Source organism: Diabrotica undecimpunctata, chromosome 9 (assembly GCF_040954645.1).
Source record: "Diabrotica undecimpunctata isolate CICGRU chromosome 9, icDiaUnde3, whole genome shotgun sequence".
In the NCBI taxonomy this organism is placed as follows: Eukaryota; Metazoa; Arthropoda; class Insecta; order Coleoptera; family Chrysomelidae; genus Diabrotica; species Diabrotica undecimpunctata.
In genome coordinates, this window is record NC_092811.1 from 126,495,467 (window position 1) to 126,518,292 (window position 22,826).

At 33.0% G+C, this 22,826-nt stretch overlaps 1 protein-coding gene across 2 annotated transcripts in view; it reads right to left on the reverse strand.

Annotated features, from left to right (window-relative positions):
• Positions 1 to 22,826, reverse strand: part of LOC140451424 (long-chain fatty acid transport protein 4-like) — a 95,694-nt gene that overhangs the window by 20,279 nt on the left and 52,589 nt on the right. For both annotated transcript variants that reach the window (XM_072545217.1, XM_072545218.1), the window contains exons 3-4: positions 20,578 to 20,728; positions 14,300 to 14,537 (exon numbers count right to left, since the gene is read on the reverse strand). In XM_072545217.1, the coding sequence (XP_072401318.1) occupies positions 14,300 to 14,537; positions 20,578 to 20,728 (389 nt within the window). The remainder of the gene's footprint in view (positions 1 to 14,299; positions 14,538 to 20,577; positions 20,729 to 22,826) is intronic.

The following is a 22,826-nucleotide window of genomic DNA, read 5'->3' on the forward strand; positions in this document are numbered from 1 at the left end:
TGCCTCCGAGAAACCATATGGAGAAACAAATATCTGACCACGGAAAGCAAAATGAAAGTATATAAGACAACAGTAAGACCAATTCTAACATATGCAGCGGAGACAAGGACCGATACAAGAAAGACGAAACAACAAATCAACAATATCGAAATGAAAGTATTAAGATCAATAGCGGGCATATCATTAAGAGACAGACAACCCAACAGAAGTATACGCGAACAATGCAAAATTCAAAATATTAACAGGTGGATAAAAACAAGAAAATAAAACTGGAACGAACATGTAAACCGAATCGGACCAGATAGATTAGCGAACATCTGTAAAAACAACGAGGCGTATAGCAGAAGGCCCGTTGGAAGGCCGCCAAAAAGGTGGAAAGATAATGTCAACAACGTCTGAAACAGAATAAGAGGCCGACAAACAGGAGTAATCCTAGTCGCGTGAAGAAGAAGAAGAAGAATTGTTCTGTCATTGCTGCTCCACAATATTTCAGTAATTCGTTTGATATCCAGTCTTTACCTGCCGCTTTTCTGTTCTTCAGGTTTTCAAGTACTTTCCGAACTTCCTGTACATTTTTATTAAGTTCTTCATTTGTGGTAATTTCTGGTGGTTCCGGTTCTAGCGTCGCTTGTCTTCCTCTGCATAGAGCTTTTTTAGGTAGTCAATCCACGTATCCTTTTCTATGTGTTTTGGTTCTATTAGTTCCTTTACCTCCGTTCTTTGACCTCTTATGAAGCGCCATATTTCCTTTTGCAGACCGTAAAAATCATATTCCATTTCTTTTAAAAAGCGTTCCCAGTGATCTTTTTTCTTACAAGTGAATGTGTTTCGTTTCTAATTCTCTTGTAATTATGGTATGCCTCTTGTGTTTTGGTTGACATGTATTTCAGGTAAGCTTTTTTCTTTTCTCTACATTTTTCCTTCACTTCTATACAAAACCATGGAGTTCTTCGTCTTAGGAATGATAGCACTTCCTTGACCGAGGCTAAGATATTAGACTATTAGAACTATGCACAAATTGAAATGAGTAGAAGAAAATTGTAACGAAAGCCAAGTCATACAACAAACTTTGACAATACACAAGAAGAATGCTGAGTTATTCGCCGCAATAAGCGAATCAAATAGTTCTAAGTAAGAGCAGCAAACATTTCATCAGGAATCAAAGGCCTCGATGATGATGATTATTGAAAATTCACGGTCAAAACATACCAACATAATATTTATATATAATAAAAATTCTTCTCTAAAAAGGCTGTGCTACGTCCCCTACTCTGTTTAAAATATTCTTGGAAAAGACACTCAAACCATGAAGGAGAAAGTGCGAAGGAATGGGCATACCAGTAAGAGACGAATACCTATACACCTTAAGTTTTGCCGACGATCAAGTAGTCATCGCACAAGATGAAGAAGATCTCAGCTTTATGCTCAGAAAACTAGAAGAAGAATATAAAAACAACGGAATGGAAATAAACTTAGAGAAAACCGAATACCTAACAACAGAAAACAAGAATATGAGAAACCTAGAGATAGACGAGGGAAGACAAATAAATGGAACAGATAAATTCAAGTATTTAGGAACCATAATATCGAACCAGGGAACAACAGAAGAAGATATAAACAACAGACTGAGACAAACAAGAAACTGTATAAGACAACTAAACTCAGTGTTGTGGGATAAGAACATTACGATAAAGACAAAAAAGAGAATATATAATACCCTGACAAGAAGTATCCTGACATATGGGTCCGAAAACTGGACAATAAACAAGAGAAATAGAGGTAGAATAAGAGCAGTAGAAATGGAGTTCCTGAGGAGAAGCTGTAGACTTACAAAAAGAGACAGAATTGAAAACGCAGAGATTAAGCGGAGAATGGGAGTGCAATCAGACATAATCGACTATATAGAGGAGAAGAGACTATCCTGGTACGGCCACGTCAGAAGAGCGGACAGAGGACGCTGGATAAACAAAATCACAGAATGGAGCCCGATTGGAAGAAGAAAGAGAGGAAGACCCCGAAGGTCATTCAGAGATGAAATCGACGAGGCTATGGAGAAAAGAACCCTGCGAGATGGAGACTGGAATGACAGGGAAAATTGGAGAAAACGGTTGAGTGAAGGAAGACAGTGAAAACTGTGGAAATCCTTAGTAGTAGTAGTATAAAAATTCTCATCTGTACAATTATTAATTAATGTGGTCAAAAATCCTAGTGGTTTTTCATAGTTAAGTTGTTTTTTAATCACACATTCACACATACCTTCTAATTGTTATTCAATGATTAGCGTCAAACGCATTAAAATATATCCTTGACCTCTGCCTAGCACGCCTTATCAATACGCTAGTGTTACTTTTTTAGAATATTTAGTATTATTAGTAGTAATATCGTCGAATGATAGAAAATATGAAAAACATTATTGCAAATTGGGACTAAAATTGAATTGTTAAAGTAAATTATTTAAAAATTTCCATTGATTAATATTTATTAGTGTAAATAAATACATATTTATTTAACGTAAATTTTTGAAGTACATCTACGTTTGTGTGTGACACATAATATAAGATAGAAAAGTAATACAATATATTATGTAAAACCAGTATTTTTAACGATTGTCAGTAAGATGCGGGAACGAGAGTTATTTAACGAACCAACCGAAGAATGTCGCAAAGACGACGAGCAATATAACGACATCTGCTACATTTAATGGGAATAAATCACGATTTTAATTGAAGAGACCAAATGTGGCAAATTTAGAATTGTGAAAAATAATTTATTTATCGAGCTCGTTAATCATAAGAAATAAATAATGCTGAAATTGCTCCATTGAATTTATGCCATAAAAACGAAGAACATTTAGCCCAGTCTGGTTATACAAAAATCATCGATTTCACGGCAAAATGTTTCGCAGATATCTGAAGCTTTTAAGACATAGGTGGGGGTTACTAGATGACGAATAGATGAAAAAGTACTCGTATTTTTACCTTGCGTTTTTTTTAAACAATAATTTATGGTCAGAATTTGATTTTTTATCTATAAGTTTTTTTCCCTTATAATTTAAATAAACAATATTTATACCATTTTCTTATATCAAGAATATCTTTATTTTCCCGTTTTTTCAATTTAAATTGATAAATAATTTACGGAGATATTTGCAAAAAAGCAGTTTTTTTGCACTAATGTATAAATTTATTTTTTTATTAACAAAACAAAATGTTATTAATACATTTCAACATTGAGGAATTACCGTCCTTTAAATTTTTGCGAAATTTTCCCCCGATCGGTCAAACAGTTTAAAAGTTATTCAATTTGTTTATCCCTTGGACTAATTATTTAAACCATTGATCTTGCCCTATGAATGATGCTAGACACATTTAACAAATTTTATAGGATTCTTTAAGACTTATACTATCTCAGAAGTTAAATGAATATTGAGTTTTCATCTAAATTACTTACAAAATAAACGTTTGAAAAAGGGGTATGTTTTTTACTTATAAACAATTGTAATAACTTCTATATTTTTCAAGCTACAGACTTGTACGTACAACAATTAGATAGCTGGTAAAAAAACTCACATTTCACAAAAAAATAAACCTTCTATGAACAATAGGAACGAAGTTAGCGACAATTTTTTTGTTAATTATATCTCCATTGTTTATAAACATTAAGAAGTAGAATTTGCAAAAATTTTGAATGAAAATCTAACCTTTATATTGAATTTTATAGCTATAAAATTCATCCAATTTTTCGAAACTTAAAACCTTTCGAAGCGAAGTTACTTTCGAAAGATCGACATAGGAAAGTGGAGGGGAAACTGTTTTAGCTCCTCGCTGCAAAATTTAATATTATGTTTACGGATTTATCATTTAAAAGCTTCAACAGTTCTGTAGGAATTTCATCAGGTCCATTTGCTTTTCCATTTTTAGCGTTTCTTATTGCGTATTCTACTTCTTCTTTCAATATGTCTGGCCCAGTTGCATTGATTATCTGAATTAAGTTGTTTCTATCATCTTCAAATAATTCATTCAGGTATTCTGTCCATCTTTGTCTTTAAGTTTACCTATTTGGCATTTATTTATGCTTCCTGTTATCTCTTTTACTTTTTTGTGCATATTGAACGCATCGTACTTTTTCTCATATGTTTCCATTTCTTCACATTGTTCTTTAATCCACTCCTCTTAGGCTTCTTTTATTCTCTTTTTTATGTGTTTATTTATTTCTTTGTATTTGTCTGGGTAATTCTTCATCTTTCTTCTTTGTTCCATCAAGTCTAGTATATCTTGTGTCATCCACCCCTTATTCTTTGTTGTTGTTTTTGTAAGATGTTTCTTTCCTGCCGTTTGTATAGCTGTATTTAAGTACTTTAATTTTTGGTTAACGTTGTTTGTATCGTTAATTTGTTGCTGCACTGAACGGAGGTTTTCATTTATTTCTTCTCCTGTTTCTTGTCGTATATTTTTGTTTCTAAGTTTATTTAAATCTAGTGCCTTTCTGTGTGGTCTTCTAATCTTTTTTGGTTTCGCCTCTATCACAGTAACCACCGGGTTATGATCTGAGCCTATATCAGCTCCTGGGTACGTCTTAGTACATTTAACAGCATTATGATACCTCCTTGCTATCATAATGTAGTCTATTTGATTTCTCACTATTTTTTCTTTGGTATGTTGTGGAGATGTCCATGTATATAACCGTCGAGGAGGTAATTTGAAAAAGGTATTTGTTATTACGAAGTCTTCACTTTGGCAAAATTGAATCAATCGATCTCCTCTGTCATTTCTGTTTCCAAGCCCATATTTTCCTACTCGTTCTCCTACCTTACCTTGACCCACCTTGGCATTAAGATCCCCCATTAATATGTTAATGTATGGAAAGACCGACTTAATAAGTGAAGACAAACAACCTGCAACAAAAAGGTTCAGACCTGACAGTGAAGTCGAATAAATGAACCAAATTTTAACTTTTAAACCAATGTATGTAAAGAAACTAAAAAAAAAGTAAAGTTCAATAAACATTGTAAAATTTATAAGGCAAGTGATGAAAAAATCGACATTTTATCAAAGCAGTAAGGCGATTAGATTAATATTGTACATATATCATATTTGTAAGAAAAATAGAATAAAAATTAATATTGTTAATTATAAAAATACAAACAATTATAATTAATATAAGGAATATAATAATATGTGTAAAAAATTACCTGAAATTTAATTTATAAAATATGTAAGTATTATTACATCATTGGGTGAAAATTATGTCATCATTATTAATACTGCGACAGACTATTCGATCAAATTAAAAAAAGTAAGCATTTATGGTGAATTTCAAATGGACTCGGAAAAATGGATTTTTCCGAGTTTTCCCATATTTTCCGGCCAGTGAAAACTATGTAGTTATTCATATTTCGACGAGCTTCCCCGGAATAAAAAAAAGAGGCTTGCAGCTGCAAAGGAAGCCGAGATAATGTAAATTTTTCCTACGTGTTGCAATCAGAAGTTCCGATGCCGAAAAAAAAACGGAGCTGAAACAGATATCCTCTCCACTTTCCTATGTCGATCTTTCGAAAGTACCGTCGTTTCGAAAAATTAGATAAATTTTATAGCTATAAGTTTCAATATAAAGTTTAGATTTTCATTCAAAATTTGTGCAAATTTTACTTCTTAATGTTTATAAACAATGGAGATATGATTTTTTTAATAGTCACTAACTTCGTTTATATTGGTCATAGAAGGTTTTTTATTTTTTAATGTGACCTTTTTTACCAGCTATCCAATGGTTGTACGTACAAGTCTGTAGCGTGAAAAATATAAAAGTTATTATAATTGTTTATAAGTAAAAAACATACCCCTTTTTCAAACGTTTATTTTGTAAATAATTTCGATGAAAACTCAATATGCATTTAACTTCTGAGATAGTCTAAGTCTTAAAAAATCCTATGAAATTTGCTGAATGTGTCTGTGCTGAGCTTGCCCTATGCATCATGCATAGGGCAAGCTCAATAGTTTAAATAATTAGCCTCAGGGATAAACAAATTAAATAACTTATAAAATATTTGACTGATCGGGGGGAAATTTGGCACAAATCTAAAAGATGGTAATTCCTTGATGTTTAAATGTATTAATACCATTTTATTTTTTTAATAAAAAAATTAATAAAATTTATAAATTAGTGCAAAAAAACTGCTTTTTTGCAAATATCTCTGTAAATTATTTATCAATTTTAATTAAAAAAACGGAAAAATTAAGATATTCTTGACATAGAAAAATGACATAAATATTGTTTATTTAAAATGTAAGGGAAAAAATTTATAGACAAAAAATCAAATTTTGACCATAAATTATTGCTTAAAAAAAATGCAAGGTAAAACTAGGAGTATCTTTTCATCTATTCTTCATCTAGTATCCCCCACCTATGTCTTAAAAGCTTCAGATATCTGCGAAACATTTTTCCACCTTTTTTTTTAACCAGACTGGGCTAATTGTATTTGGGATCTAATATGTTGGCGTCATTGAAGCGAAAAATACGGTCTTACCTCCGAATTTTTTTACTGTGAACCGATTTGTATGAAATTTTGGAATTAGGCTCATCTTACCCTTAACTTCAAAAGTGAAAATGATCTAAACTCCGACTATTATTTTTAAGTGGTGTGAACAACCCCTTAATGGAAAAATTGACATTGAGCTATTTTATCGCTAGAAAACATGTCTAATAGTAAGTGGTGAAATTGTAAAGTGTTTCCTAACACAATTACCTCATATTAAAATAATTTTCAACCCCTTGAAAATCTTACAACCCTTGTAAACAACCCCTAAATTGAAAAAATCACAAAAAAATACTTTGGTATGACATAAAAAGATGTAAGTATGGAGTAAGTAATATTTTATATTCTCTATAATAATTGAAGGGGTGAGTGGATGAAGGGAGTAAGTGACATTTTTTAAGAAAATAAGTTATCCGCATGGATGAAGGTGGTAAGTGCTAAATTAAATTTTCCACTTATCCCCAGCCTTCTATGATTTAAAATAACTGTGATAGCCAGCGTATGAAGGAGGTAATTGACCATACTACTTTAAATATCTAGTGAATGAAGGAGGTAAGTAACAAGATAAAGTACTTACTTCCTTCATCCATACCACAAAGAATAAAAAGTTTTGAACTACAAGTAAATTCCATATGATGAGATCGTTGCTCTTCCTGAAAATGGAAATGAAGAGGCTCTTAATTGGCCCACTAAAACCAAGAAAAAAATATTTCCACTAAAAGTAAAAGTAACTAGAAAAAGACAGAAAAAGATTAAAGAATGGAAAGCACGAAAACGTGCCAAGTGCAGAGAAAGTGATCTGGCTTACATTTCTAAAATAGGCCAAGTAAAACCCGCTAAAACCGTTAACTCTGGGATTTTGTGTAATGAAAATTGCCGTTACAAGTGTTCTCAGTCAATAACTGTAGAAGAAAGGGAATCAATATTTTCTTCCTACTACAAACTAGATGTAAATGCAAAAAACTGCCTTCTTTTTAAGAGCATTAAAAAAAGGGAACCAATAAGAAAGAAAACTGGAGCATTAAAGCATAAAACTGCCACCTACCAATACAATGTAACTTGTAGTGGCCGGCAAACTACCGTATGCAAACGGGCTTTCATTTCCTTGTTTGCAATCAGCTTGAAAAAGGTTGACCTAATCCAAACTTCAATAAAATCAGGGAAAAATGCTCCTGAACCGGACAGAAGGGGAAAACACGCAGTCAGACCTAACAAGACCCCTGCTGAAGTTGCTGCTTACGTCATTGAGCATATTTAAAGTTTCCCAGCAGAAGAGTCGCACAACTCCAGGCATTGTAATATTCACAAAAAATATCTTTCACCGCAACTTTCGATCCCTAGAATGCATAAACTTTACCTAGACAAATGCCGAACTGACGGAAGAAATGAAAAATTTCAAATAAAGAGGCTACATACCGATTCATTTTTAATAATGAATTTAATCTGTCTTTTGGTTATCCCAAAAGCGATACATGTAGCACATGCGATTCTGGCAAAAGTAATGAAGAGCACGCTGAAAATTACAAATCAGCGTTTGAATCTCAAAAAGCAGATAGAGAATTTGCTAGCAAATCAGAGAACACTGTGTATGTAACATTGGATCTAAAGCAAACTATGCCCCCAGCTAGGCTTAGTACCTCGAAAGCCTTTTATCTTAGACAAATGTGGAAAACAAACAAACTTAACAAAAATGTGGAAAAAACCGTTTTCTGCACATGGACCGAAAATCAAGCTTCCAGAGGTAGCTCGGAAATTTTTAGTTGTTTTCTACGAACAATCGAAAATATCATCTAGTTTTGTGGACGGACTCGTGTGCCGGGCAAAATAAAAATTTTTTGATGGTATATTTGATATATGTTTCAGTATCTTGTGGGCAAAGGCATCTTTAAAACGATTGAGCACAAGTTTCCAGAGGTAGGACACTCGTACTTAGACTCGGATAGAGCATTTGGACGTATTGAGAAACGACTAAAGAAACATCAAAACATTTACATCCCTGATGAATATTGTGATGTAATTGTTTCTTCAACCAAGAAAAATATGGTGATAGACATGCAACATCACTTTAGAGACACGGAAAATATTATGAAAACCATGAAACTAATAAATAGAACAAAAGATCTTCTTAATGAAAAGGTTAATTTCAAAACTGGAATACAGTGGATTCGCGTAGATATCTTTGGATCATACCTTTTCAAGAAGTCTTACGATTACTACACACCTTTCAAAATGGTATATATCCTCAAGCAGAAAAATTTCCCATCCCTTCTACCTGAAGAATTCAACATTCCAAGTCATATCCAAAATACTGGATCCTTAAGCAAAGAAAAGGTAGACAATATAAAAGAACAGCTTTGCTTCATTCCAGAAAGGGATAAGTGGTATTATGAAGCCATCATAGAGCAACAAAAATTTTAAGAAGGTGGTACAATATCCTTAGATTGATTCAAAAGCTGCTTAGAAATTCAGTGTTTGTCAGTCTTTTGTGAAACCAAAAATATAAGTGTTTACTTGACATCCATGTTATTTTTTTCCTGGTTATAGCTCTTATTCAAAAGAAAATGCAAATATTTATCCTAGATAAAGGAGGTAAGTCCACATACCCCCTTCATTTTGGCATAGACATAATTTCTAACACAAAAAAGTTTTTGGATAAAAGAGGTAAGTACAAATATATATTTTTCAAATAAGTTTTTAAAAATCGGGGGGATTTTTGTTTTTACAATAAAATTTATACATATCCTACCTGTGAGAATAAAAAAAATCGGTTTAAAAAATCGATTAATAAAAAAGTTCCAGCAATAAAACTTTGGAGTTAAATTTCTCAAAAACTTACTTTTGTTACTTACTTCCTTCATCCACTCACCCCTTCAATTATCAAATTTTTAATCCCCTTTCAACCCTTGAAAACTACCCCTTGATAAAAAATTGTTAAAATTTTTTTTTTATAAAATGAAAAGGATTTAAATATTATTCCACACTCTCGAAAATGATTATTATATTCTTAAGCTTTTGTACCCTTAAAACTGTCCCTAAATTAAAACAGGAAATATATATGATTACATATTTAAAAATAATTTAATTTAGAGTAAAAAATTGCCATTTATTAAATAAAATATTTACAAATTATATAAAATTGTGCTATTATTATTAAAATATAATATTATTATTCATGACCCAATGTCGGAGTCGCTGTCACATTCAACATCTTCTGGCTGAATTGGAGGGCTATTTTGGCAGTTATCTCCACTGCACGTTCCACAGGAACTATTACAAAACAGACCAACCCTTCTGTATCCGCAAGACGCTCTGCTTCGTTGGCCCCTTCACTCAAATGAGTTATATATACATGTAAGAACGTTGGTATGTATTTATGCCTACGTTTCCAAAATATATGAGCCATATTATGTATATATATACACATTACAATAGTTTTGGGTCTCTATTATACTGCGTACTTTCACATTGCTCCAAATATTCAGACTCCGAAATTTTCAGTTACTAAGTAGAAAAAAATATGATAAGTTTTTGGACCATAACTCCTTCAATTTTCATGCTATCACAATTTATAAAAAACCATTGTAAACGTAATTAAGAGAGCTACAACATCCTTTATTGCAATATATAGTAAAAAACCTTTTTCTAAAACGGTGAATGGATAAAGGGCTTAGAGAGGCTGTGATTGCGCTGCCACGCGCTCTTTAAACAATCATATCTCCGTCAATTTTTGTTTGACAGAAAAAACAAAAAAACCAAATTGTTTGTCAGAAAAATACCTAAATTTTTTATCCCTACACTTTTATACGTATCTGTCGTCATTTTTGAGATATTATAAAAAAAAGGTGATTTTTTTAAAAATTTGAAATTTTTTTTTAATCGTGACTTTTTTGAAAAATATGTGTCCTGAAGCAGACAAACTGATACAATCTATCAAACTCTTCATAATAAAGTTAATTCTAGGCGGAATACGATTAATTTTAATTTTGGTGGAAATGGCACTTATGAAACCCATTGATTTAAAAGAAAAAACATTAGATGCTCCTCTTATTTGCAATACAGCTCACTTATTTTGCGTGCAAAAGACTTTTAATAGTGCTCATTTTAATGCTCATTTGAAGCACTACAAAACCCTTTTTTATTAGAATGCCTAAAATGCATCTGCTCGCCGCTAGATGGCATTGGCCATATCGATTAAATTTCAGACAAAATAAAAAACGGCTTAGATCTTTAATATCTAGCTTAATATTGCACTTAGAATACTTTATAAAAAACCAAATTGTTCATTTTTGTACCTGCTACAATTTTGTTTTTTATAAAATTTTCGATAAAACGTATATTTTTGGAGATAATTGCAAAAAACCGATGAAAAACGTGAAAAAATTGCGAATTTTCAATTGCCAATAACTTGAAAAGTATTGGATTTTTCGAAAAACTGTATAGATGATTTTTTACGTAAAATTAGGCCTTCTATCGATATCAGAGGTTATTTTGAAAAAAAAATTCACCCCCGAGAAGGGGTGGCAACCACCCCCAGGGTGGTTGCGGAGTTCAAATCATTTTCACTTTTGAAATTAAGGGTAAGAAACCTAATTCCAAAATTGTATGCAATTCGGTTCACAGTAAAAAAATTCGGAGCAATAATGCTTCAATGACTGCACTAAAACTGTATCGAAGGCAATCAGGAGTGATTTAAAGAAATTTAAAACCGATAATATTAAACGCACTATAGAGGAAAATAACAGCCTAAAAGTTCGAAAGGAAAGGGTGGGAGAAAGGAGAGATCCTTGAGGAGGGGAGAACTGTTTGTCTCAAGTTGGTCATTCAGAATTATGTCTGTATTTTTTAATTTGTTGATTTCCATAGATTCTAATACAGATAGCTTAAGACCTTTGTAAGTGCTTTTTATTTTGGTTCTTGTTGTTTTTAATATATTTCACGTCGCAAAAGATAAGAAAGCGTTTAAAGAAGTGATCGTCAATCTTCGTTAGAAGATGGCGTAATAAGAAGATAGGAGCAGAACTTAAAGAAGAATAAATCCTTTGGTAGGACATGGGACAACTGTGTCCCACTAGTGTTATATATTGGGATCAATGTGTCCCATTAGTAATACATGAATAAATTTTGAAAGTAATTTTATTGAAAAAAATTAACAATGACACGTCTTACATGGTGGCAAATCATAGGCGATAGAAATTGTGTTGGCTCTTGTGTCTTTCGTACTAAGAGAACATCTATGGCATCTCCTCCTGGTAGAAATTTGCTTTGGCAAGTAGTCCTTGACACTGACTATGCTCTTTTGGCGTTTGGAAATTCTTTCAGAGCGTTAACCAAAGTGTCTCTTCACTTTGCATTTGGATCTGCCATGTTCTATAAGCTGTTCTGACAAAGTCAGACATCAACAATTTATAAAAAACTTTCCGCCACCGTTTAGCGCATTCTCGGTCAGAAGTAGATACTTTTTGGTCCAAAAACTTCACTCCTCCCATGAACTGATTATAAAACATGATTTCAGGACATTCAATTTCAGCACATTTACTAATTTTTAGTTTCCTTCTCGCAAGTCCTATAGACGTATTGTGATAGTTAGACATTAGTGATACACTTTTTGTATCTTGTCACCTAGGACTCAGTACACCAGCATCCAAAACTTAAAAAACAGACTCACCTATTGACATCTTTTTCACTTCAAATGTTGGTGCATTTTTACGATTGCTTATACATGTGCCAACATGATGCAAATTTAGTTGACTCAATAATTTTATAGATGTGAAAAATCTGTTAAGAGCCACACATCAGAAGAAAATATTGTACTAGCTAGTTTTTTCACCACACGTTCACCTAAAGTACCAGCAACAGCTTCAACCTCTTTACCAGAGTAAATATTAAGGTCATATATGTATCCGGTGAAAGAGTCAGACCTTTGCCATATTTTTATTCCCCTTTTTATTGGATTGAGTGGAATCCACTGTTTTGCGGAAGACCTTCCCTTGAATTTGGTCACAGTTTCATCAATATACTGATGAGAACTCTCTGTTTTGGCTTTTCCAAAAGTAAGCTTCAAACATGAAACCACTTCATCCAAGCAACATGTCTTGGGTGAATTATTAATCTTTTCAGGATCAGTACAGTACATTTTTGATAATAAATAACAACATCAGTCACGTGCTATAGCCTTTTTTATGACTGGGTTGCCAAGTGATTTATTATTCGCCCAATAGTCTTTCATGCTCGATAATTTGTTGTAACACATAATTATGGTACAACCAAGAATGATCACTATTTCATAGTTATCAGTTTTGATAACAAATAGCAACATCAGTCACGTGCAATAGCCTTTTTTATGACTGGGTTGCCAAGTGATTTATTATTCGTCCAATAGTCTTCCATGCTCGATAATTTGTTGTAGCACATAATTATGGTACAACCAAGAACGATCACTATTTCGTAGTTATCAGTTTTGATAACAAATAGCAACATCAGTCACGTGCAATAGCCTTTTTTATGACTGGGTTGCCAAGTGATTTATTATTCGTCCAATAGTCTTCCATGCTCGATAATTTGTTGTAGCACATAATTATGGTACAACCAAGAACGATCACTATTTCGTAGTTATCAGTTTTGATAACAAATAGCAACATCAGTCACGTGCAATAGCCTTTTTTATGACTGGGTTGCCAAGTGATTTATTATTCGACCAATAGTCTTTCATGCTCGATAATTTGTTGTAGCACATAATTATGGTACAACCAAGAACGATCACAATTTCGTAGTTTCTTTATTTTTTAAAATAAAGACCGCGGAAACAACTTTATATACACAGCCAACTCACTCGAACCTCATCCAACATCACTACTCCTTGTCTTTGATTTGGAATATCATGTTTTGGTTCAAACTCCGTGTATGGTTGTTTCCACATTACGAGACCAGACTGATCGTCATCTGGATCTGACTTCTCCTCCTCTTCTTCAGAATCAATCCTTTCGAGATCTCTTTTAAAACCTTACTCTTGCGAAGAATGTTCTTGTTGATATGAACCTTCATGAAACTCTCCGTCAGTGGGTAGATATTCGTTAGAATCTAAGCTAGGAAAAGGTTTCTCTGGTTCTGACAAGTCACTTAGATCTTCAACAATGTTTTCCAATTATTTTTGTTTTAAAAAAACGTCTGGTCACATGAATTATGCAAAACCAATGACGAAAAAATGGATTTTATCAGAAATTTTACGTACTTTCAACAACAAAGACTCTCAGGATTTTTTTGAAGTAATATTTTGCAGGCATACAAAGACTATGTATCACAGCAACAAAACACAGAACCACGTTGTACAAGAACACCTATTTCTAGAAAATTTGAGATCATATAATCGAATTGTTGGTTGAATAACATAACGAAATATTTAGTAATACGGTTATATTTGATTAAAGTGAATTTGGGGGACAAATAGGCACCACTAGAACTTTTTTAAATTTCGTGGGACATATAGGTCCCCACCATACCGAAAGGGTTAAGATGTATTAAAAATATCTCAAGATTTATAAAAATTGTTATTAAAATAACCGTTTGAGAAAGGGCTGACTTTTTAGCTTATAAACATTTATAATAACTTTGATCTTTGTTATGCCACGTGCTTGTAAGTAGGTTCACTGAAAAGATAGTAATTTTTGTTCTTAAAATCATATTTCCATTGTTTATTAACATTAAGAGCTGAATATTCAAACATTCAAAATAAAATTTTAAATTGTAATGGAAATTTGTACAAAAACTTACCATCTGAAAGTTCGGTTCCAAAGATGATGGCCTGGCTTTTGGCGATGGTAATCGAATGTACCAAGGTTGTCAGTCTTAAATTTGTATTTATTAATGGAGTTATTACGCCTATTTTCGACAGGCCTAGCCATATACAGATAAACTCAGGTTTATTTTCTAGGAACAAAGCAACTTTATCGCCCTTTTTGTAGCCGTGACTTTTAAATATATTTGCTATTTTATTGCTGTATTCATCCACCTGAAAATTACAAAATACAAAAAAAATATATCTTTATTAAACCAATATATCGCTATCTTGGAAGAAGAATGTCATATCTCAAAAAAGTAAAAAATGGACTGTTAGTGAACATATTTCAAATATTCCATTTTTTTGTGCGATAACGTCATAAAGTTAGTTTATGCCTATGGCCATTAGATGGTAGAAATGTCATTATTGTTAATCGAAAATCCTTTTTTAAAAATACAATAAGATAACACAACACTTTCTGCGAAGAATAATGCATTAATTTGAGTTGTGTCAGTCTTGCAAAGAAATTGAGGTTATGTTTAAAGTTGTAGTATTCTTTTATGTCAGTATTTTAGAATATTATTTATCTTTTTCAATTTTTGAACCCAACTAGCTACAAATTATTATTTCGACTTTTAAACCGTTTTAAAGAATACATAAATCCAGTATTCTTCTTCTTATGGTGCCTATCCGTTACTGATGTTGGACACTAACATAACTATTCTGACTTTGTTCACTGCTGCCCTGAAAAGTCCGGTAGTGGTTAAGTTAAACCATTGTAGCAGGTTATGCAGCCAGGATATTCTTCTTCGTCCTGGACCTCTTTTCCCATGCACTTTACCTTGAAGTATGGTCCGAAGTAGGTTGTATTCTATGTAGTACTTCTTCGTTGTTAACTCTGTCTATCCAAGAAATCCTCAACATGCGTCTATAGCACCACATCTCAAATGCTTCGAGTCTCTTCAGTGATGCTTCAGTTAAGGTCCATGACTCCACGCCATATAAAAGAACGGAGAATACGTAGCATTTTAGTAAACGAACTTTTATTTCCAATTTTATATCGTGGCTGTTAAAGATGTCTTGCCTTCTCGATCCTTATCTTAATTTCCGTCGATTGGTCCCTCTGTTCATTTAAGTTTGCACCCAGATAACAAAAGTTGGTGATTTGTGTTATAGGTTGTTGGTTAACTAGTAATTGACCAGGCCTATTTTTGCTTATAACCATGTATTTGGTTTTTTTTATGTTAAAATCAAGCCCAAACCTGCTACTTACTGCTGCCACCCTGGAGACAAGTGTCCTTTAAGACTGTCTGCAAAAATGACAGTATCATCAGCGTATCTTATGTAGTTCAATCGTTCTCCGTTTATAAGTATTCCCTCGTCTATGTCCGTTAGCGCTAGGTTCATAATGTGCTCTGAATATGTATTGAACAATAATGGGGACAATATACATCCCTGTCGTACACCTCTTTTTATCTTTATGTCGTCTGTTAACTGATCCCCAACTCTAACAGCTGCAGTTTGTTCGTAATAGATATTGTTTGTAAATCCAGTATACCTGATCGTATTTTTAAAGTTTTTATTTATTAATATTTATCTATTATTGTAATGGATAGGCACAACAATTTTCGTCAGTATGATTATTGCAAATCAGTTATAACAGCATCGTTTTTATATATATATATATATATATATATATATATATATATATAGAAAAAGTAGTCCAAAGTTTTTTGACTAGTTTGGAAAAAATATATGTAAATATTTTTTTCTTTTTTGGGTGTGGTAGTCAATAAAAACAGAGCTTTGCTAAGGCGTACTATTTATTCTGAACAATCACTTTTTATAACAATCAAACAAACAAAAATATAACAATCTTAATAAGAGATCTGAGATCCAGAATCTTAGCAAAATTTACAATTTTATATTGACTTTTGACTGAGCTATTTTGCATCTCAGAGTTTTCTTTGTTCTTTTCTTTTGTTAAAAATTTCAGTATTAATTGAATACTTGTGATCAAACTTCAGTTACTAATTTAGTTTTGTTTTGTTTGAGTTATTATTTTTTTCTAAACCTATTTACTAAATACCATTTTCTTTCGATTGCTTATGTTATAAATAACATTTTTAATTTCCCGCTTATTTTTAAGTTGGTAATACAGTTGGTAGTACTCAAAATTCATAAACAGTATTTTGTGAGACGTTATTTTCAAAGTTGTTTTTTGTATTTTCTCCTAACTATTTAAACAATAATTGTCCACCCACTTTCTCTTTCTGCTCGTGAAATGTGACTGAAATCAAGCTTGCAGCGACGACTGTTTTAACATGTCGTCCTTCATTTTGTTTTTAACTTTTAACGTATTTAGTAATTTTTAAAGTGTTTTTTTAACAGTAACTTTTTTAAGTTTAGTTGCAACTTCAGTATTATCATGTTATTTAACGTTGTTGTTTATGCCACGAATCTTACATTCGGGTAAGTTTTTTATAGTTTTTTATAGCCTTTTTTTGGCACCCATTCAAATTGTTACAACATAGTAATTTTCTTTGTAGACCTTGATAAAGGTGGCAAAAAACCACCGAAAGCTTGGATTCAGAATAAATAGTACGCCTTAGCAAAGCTCTGTTTTTATTGACTACCACACCCAAAAAAGAAAAAAGTATTTACATATATATATATATATATATATATATATATATATATATATATATATATATATATATATATATATATATATATATATATATATATATATATATATATATATATATGATACGGCAACTCTACGATTAGACACAGAAACTTATATTTTCAATAAGAAAAATTTTGGACGCTCACAAGGATATGCATTGGGTTAAACAGAGACGTATTCTATCATTTTTATTACAAATATTATAGTGAGATTTAATGTATTAAGTCGTATTCGCAGGAAGAATTGGAAGATTTTTAGGCACACCCTATAACATCTTCTCTAAGAACAAATATCGTACAGCTTCATCTGATAGGGCAGAAATCCCGGTGGAATCTGAAGAATAAACTGTTTTGTTTGGTTTGTTCTAAACTTCATCATGCTACGAGATTCCTATCCTATCTCTTTCTTTCTCTCTCTCTATCTTCATATATCGATATGGAAAAAAATTATCTGACTATAGGGCATTCAGACAACGTATCGAACTGAGAATAGAAAAATATTATATAGACTTGTATGTCCGATAGGATAACATGTAACCACATGTCTGTGATATACCCGTACGCACTATGGGCAGTCTTGTCTGTACATTGTTGCCGAAGGAAAGTTTATTTTTTAGATGGTCTGGGCAAATATTTCAGCGATGTGATTACAAGATTTAAAAGCAGGTTCAGATTAAATCATCAGTTTCTTTAATCTCAATTCATAAAAAATATTATAATAAATTCCTAACCGCATAAACTAAAAGAGTTTATTCTAAAAAATAACAATTTTTTCTATATAGTTATACGACTTTCTCTTGAAATTAGGGTGCTGTTATTTTATAAGGAAAATTCAATTCAGCTAGACTACATTCGGCAGTTTCACGCTGTTCCCGTTCTTCATTAATTGCACGAGCTAGTTGATTTTCATCTTCATCACTATCCGTTTTCTACAATTCATGCCAGTATGAGTTTTTCAAATTACTCAGTATCGTCTCCAAAATATATGAAAGCACCCTAGAAAAGAAATTAAGACACATCGTTGAACCACATCTGGATGAAGAACAAAGTGGGTTTAGGAAGGGACACAGTACGCAAGACCATATATTTACGTTGAAACAAATAATTGAGAAAGCTAGAATAAAGAACACAGAAATATATATGGCATTTCTAGATATTGAGAAAGCATTTGACAGAGTGTCCCAGGAAGCAGTTTGGAAAAGTCTGCAAAATAGAAATATTGACCATCAACTAACAGGTGCTATCAAAAGTCTGTATCAAAATAACAAGAGTTATGTGCGTAAGGATAACTTGGAATCAGAGATGTTTGCAATAAACGAGGGTCTAAGACAAGGAGGTGTTATGAGCCCCATACTGTTCATATTGATTATTGACGACATAATTAAGGAAACAAAAGCAAGTATACACAAAGTACATATCGGATATAGTAAACTACGACCGGTTGGTATAGCTGAGTGTGCATTCGCAGATGATCTCATGTTATGCGCTTCCAACGAGAGAGACCTCCAGAAAAATATAGATAGATGGAATAATGAGCTGGCAATTAGAAACATGAAGATTAATGTTAAGAAAACCAAGGTGATGCTAATAGCGAAAACTAACCGAAATGTTAACATAGAAATTAACCAACAACTCATAGAACAAGTAGATGCATTCAAATACCTAGGGGTTACAATAGACAGAGAAGGTACCATGCAGAATGAAATAACAGAAAGAATAAGTAGTGCTTCAAAAGTGTACCATAATCTTAGTAGAGCATTCATAGGTAAACCTGAAATCAGCAGAAGAACCAAAATGACAGTTTATAAGACAGTATTCCGACCAATCTTGATATATGGAAGCGAGAGCTGGGTTTTAACAAAGCAATTAAAAAGCAAGATACAAGCCATTGATATGAAATATCTAAGACGAGTCAAAGGAATAACATGACGAGACAAAATAAGAAATGAAGATGTTAGAGAAGAACTGGGCATAGAATCTGTACTACACGCTATTGAAACAACAAATAAAATGGTTTGGTCATCTGTGCCGAATGAGCGACAACCGACCCGTTAAGCAAGTCTGGAAGGCTAAAGTGAAAAAGTTTAAAACCAGAGGCAGACCACGGAAAACCTGGGATGACGAAGTAGGGCCGATTTTGAAAAGTAGGGGAATGGAATGGTCACAAGCTCAAAATAAGGCAAAAAACAAGCAAGAATGGACAAAATTCGTGCACAGAATAGAATAGAAAACAAAATTCTGTATTTTCATTGGATTTGAGATGTAATGTATATCTGTAACCTGTATTTGTATTTACCTCACACCTTAGGGTAGAGAGGTGTTCGATTATATATATGAGTTTTTCAAATTTAAAAATAATATTGTGAATTGTAGAATTTGTTGGTACAGGGCCTTCTAATGAAAACGAAAACCTACCAATTTTATCGTCGGCAATACTTCCACAATAATGCCATTTAATGATTTGACTTTTATGTTCAGGTGTAAAGGTTACCATTTTCCTGATATAAAATATCAATTTGTTTATTCTGTTTTTTGCGAATAAAACCAGAATTATTACTAATGAAAAAAATAAACGTATATTTGACATTTCCGTTATCAAAACTGAATGTTATTTTGACAAATATCACGGCTTTTGGTTACGCCAGGTAACCATAGGCCGTGATATTGGAAGAAATCGTCTCCATGAAGCCAAACTCCACAGTCGAAGGCCATTGAGATGTCCACCTACCTCCAGAGGCAATCGCGCTGCAAGATTAGAGCGGTGTCAAGAATATCAAAACTGGGATCTAAATGATTGGGCTACAGCTTTATTGTCCGACGAAGATTCGATCTAGATTCATCAAGATTCTCGCCGAGTAAGAGTGTAAAGACGATCTGGAATTGTAGAACGATTAGGACATGTCCAAGAATTTTAACATATACAGAGGTGGTACAGTATGTAATGCTATGGGGTGGAATAATATTCGATGTCAGAACGAACCTCGTTTTACCATACCACTTCCTTACAGCTCAGCAGTACTTCGACACCAATCTTCAAACTATCGTTCGTCCGTTTGCTGGTGCTGTTGGTCAAAACTTCCACCTTATGCATGATAATGCTCGTCCGCATGTCGCACGCCTAGTGACAGACTGGCTTACCAACGAAGGTATTGATGTGTTGACTTGGCCAGCACAATCCCCCGACCTGAATCCCATCGAGCATATATGGAACATGCTTCAATAAATAATTACTCCACATATGTACTCATTTCGTCTATGAACGACAGATGTAGAGCCGTAATAAACCAGGGTCGACGCCATACTTTGTATTAATTTTGTTTTTTTATTACGACCATATTTTGCGATGACCTACATTTTTTTTAATTGTACTTAAAGGCATTCTAGTTATTTTTGAAATTTCAATAAATTTTATTGTATATTAAATACTACTAATCGCCACAAATCGATTTTTGTTTATCCAAAACGATTAAAGGAGAAACTGCGTCTTTTTCTAAAAATATCCCTAAATTTTTTCGACGTGTGTATTTTGACCCAATTAGTTTTTGCACCAAACCTACGATATAGAAAAGGTTTTGGTACTTACCTGAGCAAATGTCCATTCTTGATCTTCAAATATTATACAAGTCTTATTCGGATGTTTCTTGACATGCTTCTGAAAAATTTGTGAAATTGTTTGGTTGTTTCGTTGTAAACTCTTAACTTGTATCAACAGAAATACATATCTAATCAAAGCTCTGAAACAAAAGGAAAATATGTCATTAGTGTGAACAAAATTGTTATTGAAGACAATAATTATTATTGTTATAGTCGGTTCGCTATTCCCAGTCCGAACTGTCTAGTGAATTTAGTAATTATTTTTTTGCGAAGTTAGTTACTTTTTGACAGACTGAAAGTGGCTGGAAATTACTATACAACCAAGCACACGTACTCATAGCCAATATTAATAATAAACAAACTAAATAGTAAATAAAATAGAACATTACGAATTACCGACAATCAATATTTAGTTATCTGCACCATATAATAAATAGTTATGTTAAATTATAACAGGGAAAATATATGGAGGAATCCAAGAACAGGGTTTGTGGCGTAGGCGCTACAACTTTGAGTTATATAGAAGTTTTGGGGAACCTGACGTTGTAAAATGTATTAAATTAGCCTTCGATGGGTAGGACATGTAATTAGGCGAGACGAAGACGCAACGATCAGAAAAATTTTCGACCGAAGAGGACCAGTGGGAAGACGAGCCAGAGGAAGACCAAAACTTAGGTATCAATATAACATAGAGGATGATCCAAAATCCATCGGAGTTAAAGCATGGAGAAGAGTTGCCAGAGACAGGGACGAATGGAAGATTGTTCTGAAGAAGGTTTTGGCTTATCTTCTTCTTCTTAAAGTGCCTATCCGTTCCGGATGTTGGCGATCATCACGGCTATCTTTACTGTGTTTATTGCAGCGCGGAACAGTTCAGTGGTAGTCGTGTTATACCACTTTCGTAAATTTTGAAGCCAGGAAATGCGTCTTCTTCCCGGTCCTCTCTTACCATTTACCTTCCCCTGGAGAAGGCCGTAACGTTCTTGATTTCTCATTACGTGTCCTAGATATTCCAACTTTTTAGTTTTGATGGTCATGAGAATTTCACATTCTTTCCCCATTCTACGCAGGACCTCCATATTAGTAACTTTGTCAACCCAGGATATACGTAAGATGCGCCTATAACACCACATTTCGAAAGCTTCGAGCCGATTCATAGATGCAACAGTCAGTGTCCACGCTTCCATTCCGTATAGCAGAACTGTGAATATGTAGCAGTTCAATAGACGGCATTTTGTTTTTAATGATATGTCTCGACTGTTGAAAATAGTTCTCATTCTAACGAATGCTGCTTTTGCTTTTATTATTCGCTGTTTAATTTCTGTTGAGTGGTCCCATTGGCTATTTAAATTGGTGCCTAGATATGTATATTGCTCGACTCTTTCGATATTCTGTCGGTTGATTGTAAGTTGAGCGTTTAGTATTGGTTTTTTACTAATTGTCATAAATTTGCTTTTCTTTATGTTAAGAGCTAGTCCGTATCTGTTGCTGACTTCTGTTATACGATTTGTTAATATCTGTAAGTCATTCAGATTATCGGCAAAAACTATAGTGTCATCTGCATATCTAATGTTATTCAACCATTCACCGTTTATTAGTATTCCTTTCGCACAACCGTCTAAAGCTTCCTTAAATACCCACTCAGAATAAATATTGAACAACAATGGAGACAAAATACAGCCCTATCGTACACCACGTTCTATTGCAATTTTATCAGTTAACTGGTCTTCTATTTTGATTTTGGCCGTTTGATTGTAGTAAATGTTTCTGATAATTCTAAGATCTTTGTTGTCAATTCCAATTTCTTGCATTAGAGTCATTAATTTGTCATGTTTTACTCTGTCAAATGCCTTCTGGTAATCTGTAAAGCATACGTATATGTCACAATTCACATCCCTGCATCTCTGAAATAGCACCTGTACAGCAAAAAGGGCCTCCCGTGTTCCCAGAGCATCACGAAATCCGAATTGTGTTCTTGTTAGTTGTTCCTCACATTTTGTATATATTCTTTTGTGAATGACCTTTAGAAATGTTTTAAGTAAATGGTTCATAAGGCTTATAATTCTATAATCTTCGCACTTTCTCGCATTGGGTTTATTGGAAGATTTATAAAAGTTGACACTAACCATTTTTGGGGAATTATGCCTGTATCATATATATTGTTGTTGTTGGCTCATAACGAGCTGTAATGCCACTGATGATGATGTTAAATTATAATAACTGAAATATATTTTTTAA